At 58.5% G+C, this 12,444-nt stretch overlaps 2 protein-coding genes across 2 annotated transcripts; both read left to right on the top strand.

The window, feature by feature from the left end:
• Positions 1-1,522: 1,522 nt before the first annotated feature.
• Positions 1,523-2,872, top strand: LSCM1_01550 (uncharacterized protein; the record flags this gene model as incomplete). Its single annotated transcript, XM_067319156.1, has 1 exon — positions 1,523-2,872. One exon carries the CDS (start codon positions 1,523-1,525, stop codon positions 2,870-2,872), a length of 1,350 nt encoding a protein of 449 aa, XP_067176435.1.
• Positions 2,873-8,114: 5,242 nt separating this feature from the next.
• On the top strand, positions 8,115-10,565 carry LSCM1_01549 (uncharacterized protein; the record flags this gene model as incomplete). The annotated part of the gene is made up of 1 exon (XM_067319155.1): positions 8,115-10,565. The coding sequence occupies one exon, from the start codon at positions 8,115-8,117 to the stop codon at positions 10,563-10,565; it is 2,451 nt and encodes an 816-aa protein (XP_067176434.1).
• Positions 10,566-12,444: the final 1,879 nt, after the last annotated feature.

Raw genomic sequence — 12,444 nt, 5'->3', positions numbered from 1 at the left:
CCTGAGCAAGCGCAGTGTTCTTTGCGAAAACCTCTCCAAAATCACAACACCAGTCGAATTCGTTGTCACGTCTTCTGTACCGCGGCACATACACGCAGACACAGACAGACGGCAAACATGCGCCGTCTATGTACGGCTGTCCATATTTCTCTCTCTCCCCCCTGTAGAACAAAATCTTGTGCCCTCCCCCTCAGGCTTCCACAGAAGACCGTTCGTCCACAGCGCTGCCGCTCGTTTTTCAGCCTCCTTCCGCTGCGCAGCGCTTAAGCTCCACTGCACACTGCGCCCCATCCTGCCGCAGCCTCCACTCCCCCCCCTTCCCCAACACTGCATAGGGTTGAGCAGCGGGCGCACACGCGGTGCAGCGAGGTACCGCCTTGCTTGTCGCAGGCACGGCCTCTGCTCCGTGCCTGCCCGCCCCACACGCCTGGCTGCAGCGCTCCCTACACCAGCGCACAGGGGGGGAGCGAGTGCGGCACGCTCGAGCCGCGCCGACACCTCACCGCACTATTCGGCCGGCACAAGGGTGCTATCCGCCGCGAGCATACCGGGCGGAGGCCCATCCACGACCTGGCCGCCGCCACCCGCAGCGGTCAGGCGCACCGGCACGGCTGCATCGTGTGTGCGTTGGCTCCCTGCCGCCACCGGAGGCGCTTGGGGACGTGGCAGGGGGGCTGAGGCGAGAGGAGAAGCGAGGGCGGCGCGTGGCGTTACTGCCCAGAAGAGTGTGGGGCACGGGACCGCTGGGAAGGATACCACACGCACACGAAGAGGTGTGGCGCCTCCTTCGCTATGCGATGTGTGTAATCAAACGAAGCAACAAACACGGGTGTTGGAGAGGCGGCTGTAAGAGCGCTGGCAGCTCGAACGCGTCGTCGTCTTTTCGGAGGACCGACTGCGGGTCACTGATCGTGCCCATTCTGCGAACATCGCCACTTCGCTTATCTCCTCTCTACGGACCTTTTCTTTTCCGCCGCTCATCGCAACGTGACCCGCTGAATCGTATCGCGCAGTCACATAATATACACAGGCACACTCAAACACACAGAAGCACTTTCTGATCTGCTTACTCTTTCGCTCTTGCTCTCGCTCTCTCGCTCTCTTTTCGTCGCCTTCTCAGTTATCTAGACCTGGCGCGGCAGCACATCACCACGCGGTTCTCATTTCTTTTAGTGACACTTTGTTTTAGCATCCCTCGTGAAGAGGGAACGGGGGGCGTCTTTTCGCTTGCACGCCTCCTCACAGTGCGCCCCGCCTGTTTTCTCTTTTGTGCTCTCTATCCGACGCTCTAAGAGTTGGGGTTATTCTGTGGACGAGCGGTGCTCTTCCGATTGGTTCTGCTTCACCCCTGCCGTTCTTTGCCCGTGCCTCTCCCCCTCCCCCCTCCTGCGCGACGATTGATGGGCTGTTGGGACGGCGTTACCTCTTACAGAAACCCCGCGCTGATCGTTTCTTGAAAGTGCCCTTGCAATTGGTTGGGGACCCCTACGACTATAAGTCATCCCGTATTGTGTTTCTCGCGATGTCTGGTGACGAGGCGGGAGAGAGGACAGGGCTGACGGAAGCCTCTGCAGGCCCGGCAGCCGCCAACTACCACGCCGCGTCAAATGCGGTACACATCACGGTCGTTGAGGAGCGTACGATTGATCAGGCCCTTTCCGCCGTGGAAGCGCGTCGCGAGTCGGAGAAAAGGGTCCTTATGGGTGCCCTCATCTTCTGCTTTGTCTTTATGCTCGTAGAGTTTGCCAGTGGTGTCATGGCCCACTCGCTCGCCCTGCTGACCGACGCTATCCACTTGCTGACGGACGTCGGCTCCTATGCGCTGAGTATTCTGGCCCTTGTGGCTGCTGGTCGGGCGGCGTGCTTCCGCTACAACTACGGCTGGCACCGGGCCGAGGTGATTGGCACCCTCATCTCGGTCTTTTCGATCTGGGCTCTTGTCACGTGGATTGTCATTGAGGCGGGGTACCGAACGTACGACACGTATATGTGCAGCCGCGTCCCAGCTCAAATTTCCGCTGGCGCCCCGAAGGTTCGCGACTGCGAGGCGGTCGACTCGCGTCTCATGATCGTTGTCGGTGTGCTGGGCATGGCGGTGAATGTTGTGTGCGCGTCCATTTTATACTTCGGCGGCTCTCACGGCCACAGCCACCTCGGCTCCTCGCACGGCCACAGCCATGGCGAGAGTGAGGCGCACAATCACGATCATGGATGCAGCCACGAGCACCATTATGGCGGTGTCCATGACCACAGCGATAACGATGAAGCTGACGAGTATGCCAACTACGGGCACAGCCACCGAGGGGCCGTGCAGAATGGTCACGAGAGCGGCCGTCAGATGGGGTTCGCTGTGCACGCTGCCATCCTGCACGCCATGGGCGACTGTGTCCAGTCCATCGGTGTCATTTTCGCCGGCATCTTCATCTACTTCTCGAACTACTACTACTACGGCCAGCACACGTACGCGCACTCTCTTTTCAACCTCGCCGACCCCTTCTGCTCCGTTGTGTTCGCTGTCATCACCCTTAACATGACCAAGTCGCTGCTGATGGACCTGCTCGGCATTCTGATGGAGAGCACCCCGGCGAGCGTCGACTACCGCGCACTGGAGGCGGCGCTGCGGCAGATTGACGGTGTGGTGAGTGTGCACGACCTGCATGTTTGGTCTCTTTCGGCCGACTATGTCTCCCTCTCCGTCCACCTGGTCGCAGACGATTCCGTCGGCGCGCTGCACAAGGCGCAGGAAATCTGCAAAGTGCGCTTTGGCATCGGCCACACGACTATTCAGGTGGACCCGGTGGCTGTCGGCACTGCCAGCTGCACCAGCGCCTGCGCGTCGCCTACCCTTCAGGATGAGATGACGATCGTCTGAGCGTGAGATGCCACTATTGCTTTTCTTTTAGGTTTCCGTCATGTTTTTTCTTTTTTGCGCGCATGAGATGTGTTTCCTTTGCAGGGCATAGTTTTTTTTCTCGCCCTTCTTCTATCAACGATGAGTTGTGTCCCCCTTACCAGGCAGGGCGCTGCTTTGAGGTCTGCAGGCGTCCCGCACGCAATCGCTTTTCAGCGACGGAAGGCGAAGCGGGAGGAAAGAAAAAAATAGTTTTGCCCGCCACACGTGCGCGACGCGCGTGTGAGCTCTATCTATAGAATCGCGGAAGCAGAGCGGAGACGGAATAACAAGACAGAAAAGTCACAGTGAGCATCGAAACGGGTGTCAGCGAGGACACGAGGCGAGGCGACGGACGCGGGAGAAGAGGCGTATGTGCGCCTATCCACTCACTCTCGCTCGTTCGCTTTTCCTTTCTGTGCTCATTTGCGCGACTGATTTTTTTTCTTTGTTGGTTTGATCGCTCCTCCGAGCGTGCGTGCGTGCGTGTGTTGGTGGGCGCCGACAATTTTCAGACCCGGGCTTCATCGCAGTCAACAGAGTCAGCTGCGCACGCTCTGTACACTTTTTTTTCGTCGTCGCCGTGGGGGAAAACATGCTGTGCTGTGTGTTCCCCCTCCCCCCTCCTCTGTTTGTTGATAGGCTACATGAAGCACCTCTCCATCACCTTTTGTGACCCTTTTTTTCTTTGCCGTAACGGTCTCCCTCTCCCTCTCCCTCTCTCTTTCTGTGTGTGTGTGTGTAATCTTCCGATCCGTCGGGTATGCCGCCCCTCTCCCTATCCCCCTCTTTCTCTGGACCCCCCTCACATCTGTCTTCCTTCCACGGTTCTCTTGCACAGAGCCGTCGCACGCCAAGGCCCTCCCGTCTTCCGTGGATACGCTCGGCGCTTCTCTTCCCTCTGCTCTCCCACAGCTGATAAGAGTGCATAAGCGGCAGCAGGTCTCCATTTCTGTTGCACTAACGGAGCGCGGGCTGCGCAGAAAAACAGAAGGGCTCGTCAGGGACGTATGGCACAGCAGAAATCGTTGGTTCGGATTTTTTCTGCTTCGTCTTCGCCAGCGTGTCGGGGTGGTCCGGCGCGTCCGTATTCAGGAAGGGAAGCTGGATATGTGACGCTCCCCTCCTCACTGCGCGATACACGTTAGTCACTCGGTCTCTCGTCCGCGTTATTACAGCCAGCCGTCTTTGAGAATCGGGCCTGCACTCGGGCACGCGCACCAGGCGCGGGGAGCGGCGCGGTTCAAGAGCTGTGATGAGCGCCTTCCCAATTCATGTCTTCTTATCAGTTCTGCTTTATTCTGTGAGATGGACGCCAAGTCGCTTCTCTGCTTTCCACTCAGGGCTGCCGCCTCGCCCCTCCCCCCTCCCCTCCCCATCCTCTCACGGGTGCTCTTTGTGTATTGTTCGCCTATTCCTCGTAGGCTATGATCTCTCTCCCTCTCCCTACGTTGTTCTTCGTAGCACGTACTTCTACTGAGTTGTGTGTGTGTGTGTGTGTGCTGAGCCACGTAGAGAAGGCACTCTTATCCGTGTGTCGGCTATCTTCTGCGCCTTTCACTCTCTCGGGCTTCTCCACGTTTTCTTCCTGTCGTGTGCAGTAGAAGAAGGGGCGTCCCTTGCTCTGTCGCGCGCGCACCTGTTTCGTCTTGTCTGGATGTGGGTGCTGTGTGCCTCCGCGCGTCTACATCGCCGTCTTCTCGTCGACTCGTTCAGGACCCTACCGCAACCGCGAGTGTGGCATCGCCATTTGATGTGGCGGCTTCTTCAAGCTGCGAGAGGGGCGCGGCGGCTCACTTAGCACACGAAAGGATTTCACTCATGCGTGTCGCTGATTTCTTTTTTGTTTTTTATGTTTGCTTGCTTTGCAAATGTATGCGTAACGCTCATCTGGAAAACGTGGCGCGGTGCTCCTGCAGCATGGCGCGTGCGGCGGCGCACGCACGTATGGCTCGTGTTGTCCTGCGTGATGAGCGCCACGCACTACGCCACTGCTTGACTTGCATTGCCCATGTCAGGGCTCACCTTCTCTCCCTCTTCTTGATGATTCGCTGTCGAAGGGGACATGCTCACTGTAATGGGTGCTTGTTTGCGATGTCTGCTCTTCGCTCTGTTTCTGTCGCGTGTGGACGCGCTCCGCCCGCTGCAGAATGGACATCGGCAGGAGCGAGGAGTGTCCCCCATTAGGGTCTTTTTTTTTCGAAAGAGGTAATGGCTCGCCTGTGTACGTACGTGTGTCCATGGATAGGATATTTCAGCTCATGAGCCGTGCACCGGTCTTTCTATATCCTTGTGCGCTCCATGAATCCCTGTGCATGATGACTGGTTCTCTCTGCGTGACAGCTGACGGCGGGTTAGCGTACGCGCTTCACCTCAGCACTTCACGCCGCACGCACAGGCACAAAGATTCAGTGAGCGGTGTACGTGCCTTTGCTGTCAATCATACGAGAAAAAAAGCGAACAGTGATTGGCTTGCGCATGGCATCAGGTATTTTTTTTTCGGCACTGTATCCAGTCGTCATGGCATTGGCGTGAACTGCTGAGCCTCACAGACTCAGTCTTTCGGGGGAGGCCTCTGTGATGCGCCCTTGAAGGGTATACTCGGACGTCAGTACCGCCACATCAAGAGTCTGCACCTCGTAATCTGAGGAGTGCAAAGTGCCACGACCGCGAGCGATGTCTCCTCCGCGCACTTCGCTCGACTGCGCCCCCCTTCCCCCCACCCCATCGCAACCACCACCACCATCCGCCTCATATCTCTCTCTCTTTCTGCGCAAATCGACATCGTTTTTTCCGCTGCTTCTCTATTTTGCTTACAGCACACAGAGCTGTGGGCGAAGCCTCTATCGACGGAGTACCCTGCGCGCAAGAGAGGAGGGCTCTCTAGGTTTGGGGTGTCTCGTGTCATCTCTGTCTACTCTCTCGCCCACTGACGAGGACACACCACTGATCACAGCTCCTCACTCTCATCGCCCTTTTCAAGTTTCTTTAGTCTTGCCTCTCCGTCAGTTGCCAGCTTGTTTCTTTGCTTTTGGTGCGTCCGTCTCTGTTTTTGTGTGGGTGTGTCTGTGTGTGCGAGGTGCAGTCAGGAGAGCAGCCGCCGGTTGCTGACCGCGTGCTTTCCATTTCTGTGTGTCTGTGTTTGTCTCGGTCTGTCTTCTTTTTTCTCCCGCTCCGCTTCTTTCTTCATCCTCCCACTGCTGCGGCATTCACTCTCACGTATCGCATGTTTGATTTTCCCAACGCGGAGTTGCATCTTTGCTCCTGTGGCTAAAGCAGACAGCCGTATCCGAAATCCCTCTCGCCGGAGTGCCGCTCCGCTACTCAGCGACGGCTGAGCGGTGTCGCACCTCCGCCAGTGCCCGTCCGAGGGGGCGACGCGGATTGCAGAGAAAGAGACAGGAGAGACGGCGTCACTCTTGCGACCCATTTCGTCTGGTTATCTCTCTCGGTCTGTTGAGTTGCCGTAGGAAACACGTTTTGAGAAGCGTTTACCCTTTCCCTTCGTGTCATCGTACCCGTGACATACCGACTTGCAGTAAATTCTTTTGCGCCCTGTTTACTCGGCCCTGCTGTATTCTGCTCGCGTTGTTCGCCTCTACAGATCTCGCTGGAAACTGTTGTGCGTGTCTGTCTATCGTCCTTCGTCGAGACCTCTGCCACATCTTAGCAGACGCGCTACTGCGCCAGATTGAAGCTATCGACGTTCTTTATTCGTGCTGCGTGCCAAACCTTATACATGTTTTTTTCTTTTTGGCGAAGTCATCTTTTCAATCCAATCACTATTAGCGACGGTGTGTGAGCATTGTGCGCTCTGCGGTTTCTCTGCGTGCTCTCTCGCTCTCTGCCCACTGCGCCGCATCCGCCGTCTACCTCGTTGCGGAGGGCGTGCAGCTAGACGGGAAGGTGAGGAGGAGTGAGGACGTTGTGGTGGAGCAGACGAAACGAGCCCCCACAAGTGGCTGGCTTCTCTGTGCCGTACGCTGTCTAGTGCTATTCTTACGTCTTACCTTTGCGCCCCCTCATCAGATCACATTTCTTTTTTCTTTTTAATTTTTGGTGGTCGCTGTCGCCCTCGATCGTGCAGGATTGAGAAACCCTCTTCCCCCCCACACACACACACGAAAAAAAAAGAAAATTGGCCGCTCTTCTCGTGTACGCCAAACCACAAGGTGAAGTCGGTCAGTGCTGCTCTTCCGTACATTCCTTCCCCTCTTCCCTTCTGGACCTCTGCCATCTTAGAGCGCGTAAGCGACCAACAAAAAAGTTGAGAAGAGCCCTCTCATACATACGACGCCGCTCAGAATTCTCCTTCCCCCCTCCCCCGACTTCATACGAGCACTGCCTTTACATTTCCATTAGCTCCGCCTCAACACAGCTCCCTTTCCTCCCTCCCTCCCTTCCGCGTTCGTTCCACTGTCTTTCCTCCTCCCCCCTTTCTCCTCAGTACTGCTGGCCCCCCCTCCTCCTCCTCGAGAGCGCGTGTTTGCTCGTACGTCTTTTTTTGTTTGTTTTCGAGGCTGCTCATCATTGTCCTTCTTCCGATCGTTGGTTTGGTTTTGTCCCCCCTCCCCTTCGCTCCTCCGTCGCTCACGTTCTTCGCACCCTCTCCCCCAGGATCGGGGACGGACTTCTCTTGTCCTTCCCGCTCGGTGACCGGTGTCCAGCGCTTAGAGAACGCTTCCTTGGTCCTGTGTTGAATGGGGCAGCAGGGGTGTTTGGCTCCCACACCGCATTGGTTTCGGTCACACGTTAGCTGCAACACCATCACGCGCTCTGTGCGGCGTTTTGCTTTACATCTGTTTTCCTGCTCCAGTTCAAAAACTGCTTCTCTGTGCTCCGGGTGATCATAGAGGTGGTGGCACGTGAATCGCACCCCGTAGCTGCACATCGGTGTTTCCTCAGCTTCTACCTCGTACCCGTGTGTGTGTGTGTGTGTGCCTGCGCAGGCGATTTGCAAAGATTTAGATTCCTCTCTCTCATCTTTCCCTCCCTAACGCTCGACTTCGTGCGCCTTCGTGTCCCCGTGTACGTGCGCTGTGCCTCTGCCAACCGACAGCCTCTGCACGGCATTTGGCGCTGCGGCGCATCACGCTGTGTCTGCTCCTTTTCAGATTGTTGCGCACCCGCTCGCCTGCTTCCCCACCCACCCACCCGCCCTCTACAGCGCCGCACGTCTTCTTGCCTTCCCTCTGTCTCTCCCTCTCTGTGCGGGTGAAGGTTTATGCCCGCTTCAGCGATGCCTTCTCCATCGCACTCGTCTTCCACGGTGTCGCCGCACGCTGCCGCGCTCAGTAGTGCTTCTCAGCTGCGCTTTGTGACGGGACCGTACTCGATGCGCGAGGACGGCGCCGCCGAACCCAATGTCACGATGGGCTCAGAATCCGATTTCTCGATGGCTCCGTCGACGTTCCCATTTGGCTTCTATGAGACCGATAACACTGCACACCTGTATCAGTGCGACACAGTGTTGCGCGAGGCCCCAGGACGTGGGACTGGCTTTCAGCAGGGCGCATGCTCCGCAGCACACCTCTACGGAGGCTCAGGTCGCGGCGGTGGTAGCGGTTTCTCCCGCACCATCGTTTACGGCTCCCCGAGCGACCCGCGGGCTGCTGCCTGCAACGCCTCTGTTTCGGCCGCCGGTTTCGGCGCGCCGCATTTCGGGCCCGTGTACCGTACGAACTCCGCCGCCACGTCGGGCACGGCGCTGAGTGAGTGCCACCTTTCTCGAAAAGACGGCGGAGGGTTCACCTCGGCGTCGGCGCGCACCTTTCTCAGGTCTGACGACAGCTTCGGCAGCCGTAGCGGCAACTCAATCCCCAGTCTACCCGACTCTCTGGTTACCCCACCAAGTTATATGTCCTGCCCCGTAGAGGAATCCGTCGGCTCGGCATACTACCTGAACACAGCGTGCGGGGAGAAGAAGCAGGACGACGGTCTTTCCACACATAGCGCGGAAGGCGCTCTAGTACTCCATGCAGCCCAGCGTCCGCTCTCGAGCTCGGCTCATGTGGCATCACGCGGCGCCGCCTCGCCTCTGTCCAGTGAAAATAGCTTCAGCATGATGCGACGGGCCGATCTTGTGGGGAGGGTCGCCACGGCCAGCCCCCCAACGCTGCCCATGCCGCCGCCCGCCCAGCGCCCAGAGATCTCGGCTGCACAGAACGGCAAGTTGGGGCCGCGGTTCAAGCGCAATAATGCAGAGAGCGACGCGCTGTGTGTCGCCGTACGTACGGACTCCTCTGCGTCAGAGTCGCTCTTAAACGGACTCGGCCCCACCGGCTGCTCCCCTTTCTACGACCTAAGCTCGGCAACGACAGAGAGTCCAAAGGCCGACCGCCGCCCTTCCGCGGCGTCGCACAGAGAGGATGTGCGGCCCACGACCGCCACAGCACGAAGAAGTGAGCGCGGCCGCCTCCCCAGTGGTCCGAGACGGCCGGCGGGGGACCAACGGGGCAACGCGCACTCCACCGGATCAGCATCTGCGTCGTCGACGAGCAGTATCGCCACATCAGCGGCGCCAAGGCAGCGGTCACTTCTAGCTGAGACGATGAGTACTGCGTCTACCGAGTCGAAGGAAACGATATCTAGTCTTGGCTCCGTGGGCACGTCAAAGCCACCCGCTGGGCGCTCGTCGCCCTCGGCGACCCGAAAACCGAGGCGCAAGGATCCACGAAAGGCGCACCCCTCTCGGTCCACCAGCATCGCAGCCGCGCACGCTGCGGATGGTGAGGACACAGCGCCGGTTCCCTCTTCTCCGATGCCCATCACAAATGCCGCTGGGCGCACTCAGACGGCGACCGCCTCGCCATTCTCTAGAGCGTCACCCGCAAGGTGCGAAAGGGGGGTGACTCGTTGTCAGGCCGCCGTCGCCTCTCAGCCACCGCAGGCGCTGCGACAGCAGTGGAACCCTACCAGCGCACCTAAGGGAAGTACGCCCGCCTTTATGGTTGCCCCACCCTCGCACGACGAGCGGCATCCGCGGCCGTTTCTGCGGCGCCGCTATCTGAGGGGCCACGTGACTCCCCTAAGCGCCACGGAAGTGCAAATGGCGATGGTGCCGTTTTCCCCTCGCCGTGATGTTCCCCCCAGCCGCCACACTGTCAGCGGCCCTTCGCCGAAAGCTCCGCCGAAGACTACCGTTCCGCCGCCGCCGTCTCAGCACGATCAGATCAGCCTACCAGGCACGGCGCAGCCATGGAGCCCCAATGCCACAGCAAGCAGCTCTGCAAGCTTCAGCGTGACTCCCGAGAAGTTCATCACGGTCGCCAGTGGCGCTGGCGCCCGGAGGACGCAGCAGAGGCTGGCAGGATTCGCCGGTTTTCACCTATCGCTCGGCGTAGAGGGGATGTGCGTGGCGGCAGAGAACTCAAATGAGAGGTCGTTGCGCAGCCTCGGTGCGCGGAGCGGCACGGAGACGCGCATGCTGGGAGAGTCGAGCACCGGCATCATGAGCCGCTCGTGCCCCTCGGTGGAATACTCTGTGGACGAGGGTACCCACCCCTTCCTCATCCAGCGCAGCTCGTCGTGGTCGGTGCACTCCGCACGCAGCACAACGGATTCCGGTGAGGTGTCGGGTATCGCACGAAAGAAGCGCCAAACGGAGCGTATGCTGTCCACCGCACAAGAGGTTGAGGATGAATACGTGACGGTGTACCCAAAGCCGTCCAGGTAGTGCGGGCTTGGAACGCTTCATCCGAGCGAGAGGATATCGGCGCGCATTCGCTGTGGAAGAGCGCACGACGTGTACGCCTCCGCCACTCATGTGCGCGCGGGGCACTTTCGTGATTTGCGATTTTGTCTGTGGGGGTGGGAGGAGGAAGGAGGGGAAGGGCTCGCTGAGCCTTGTGCGCCGTTTAGGCGGATGAGGAGCTTTTCGGTTACCTCCTTTCGCTTTTTTTCTCGTTTCGCTTCCGGGCGATGGGTCGTCTCATCCGTCGATGCTCACTTCCTCCGCCTTCCGCAGCGTTGGCCGTGGTGATGAGGCGCCGCTCTGTTGAATGGTGATGGCGTCGGTCCTTTCGCGGCTGCTCTTCGTGGTGAGGACTCCTCTCCCTCTCTTTCTTCTCTCCTGGCGGATGTGCTTGCTTTTGTGCTTGGCGTGCTGAAGCTCGCTGCTGTTTTTCTCCTCCGCCATCGCGTCGCGGTGCTATTTATTGGAATGCCGAACCCACTGCAGCTCAAGAGGCGACCCTGCTCCTCCTCTCCCTCGCTCTTTGTTTATGTTAGTGTGCACGATGGTGTACGCGTCGCTCTTGACTGAGTGGCAGCCCAACAGAGAGAGAGGAGGAGGCGCAAGAAAGGGGGTGGGGCGGGGCAAAGTGAGCGCGCCTCATGGGGAGGGCGCGCAGAGATGCGTCGCCGCCAGTGAAAAATACATGAGCTTTTTCTTTTTCATGGTGGCTCGGTCATCGTTGAGGGCGCCGAACAGACTCGTCGCCCAATGCGATCGATCAATGTGTCTGACTGTGCCGCCGCATGCGCACATGGCGAACTCCCATCACCGCTCCGTGGAGCGTGCGCAACGCAATAGCGGCGACTCGTCTTGGCGTTATGTTTTTCTTTTTTTCTGTATTATCGAGAGCGTGTCGGCTCCGAGTGAGGCGCTCCGCACTCTCTCTCTCTTCGGTGCGCGTCGGGAAGCCTTCCCTCTCCGATAAGGAAAAAGCGGCTTGTTCTTGTGCTACAAAGCACCTCGACAAGTGGCAGCTGCGTCAGTGGTGGCGCATGCTGCGTCGTTCATTCTCCGACAGTGGTGCTACTGCCCTCATATCCGGGCTCTGAGGAGGATGACACCGGTCGACCGGGTGACAGCCTCGATTCCTCATGAGAGGTCGTGGCGCCGTTGATGATCTGCTGGTTGCACTGGGAAAAGAGACGAAAAAAAGAAAGAAGGAAAGAACAGTCACTCGGGATCCTGAAAAGTGGGAAGAGCGGCGCGCATCATAAGGGCTGATCTTTTCTATCGCTATCCTCGAAGGACCTCGTGCGCGCTCTATCGGCATATCGCGCGTACTCCTCCTTCTCTCCCTCTTCCCCCCTCCCCCGCGAGGCTTTCGGCGACGATTGTTTTCATGATACGCTCTTCTCCAGACCTCTTCGGCGTTTGAGGTTGTCATGCCGCACAACATTCAGCGGTGGAGCGCCCCGCAATAGATGAGGGCACCTATGCTGCTCTCGCGGGCCTGCGCCACTCTGCTGCGTACTCGATCGCTCTTATTTTTTTTTTGAGCTCCTTTCGTGTGTTTTTTCTGTCTTCACAAAAGTGATTTCGTTCTGTTTTCTTCTTCTTTCGATTCGAAACGGTGGATTGTGTCGTCGGCACGGCTCTTTTGCTCGTGTGTGTGTGTGCGCGCGCATGTGCGCGTGCGTGGCTTTGTGTTGTGCACAGGCGCTGTTTTCCTCTCTGTCTCTCTACTGCCCCCCGTCCTCCTCTTTTTTTTAGCTCTCGCGTATATCCTCCTGCCCCCTCTTCCCACACCCCATCCTCCACCTTACAAGCGAACGCCTTCTCTTCTGGTTCGGACCCTGACGCACGTTTCCGCACGCCAAGA

Source organism: Leishmania martiniquensis, chromosome 31 (assembly GCF_017916325.1).
Source record: "Leishmania martiniquensis isolate LSCM1 chromosome 31, whole genome shotgun sequence".
In the NCBI taxonomy this organism is placed as follows: domain Eukaryota; phylum Euglenozoa; class Kinetoplastea; order Trypanosomatida; family Trypanosomatidae; genus Leishmania; species Leishmania martiniquensis.
This window is presented reverse-complemented; position numbering and strand designations above follow the sequence as displayed.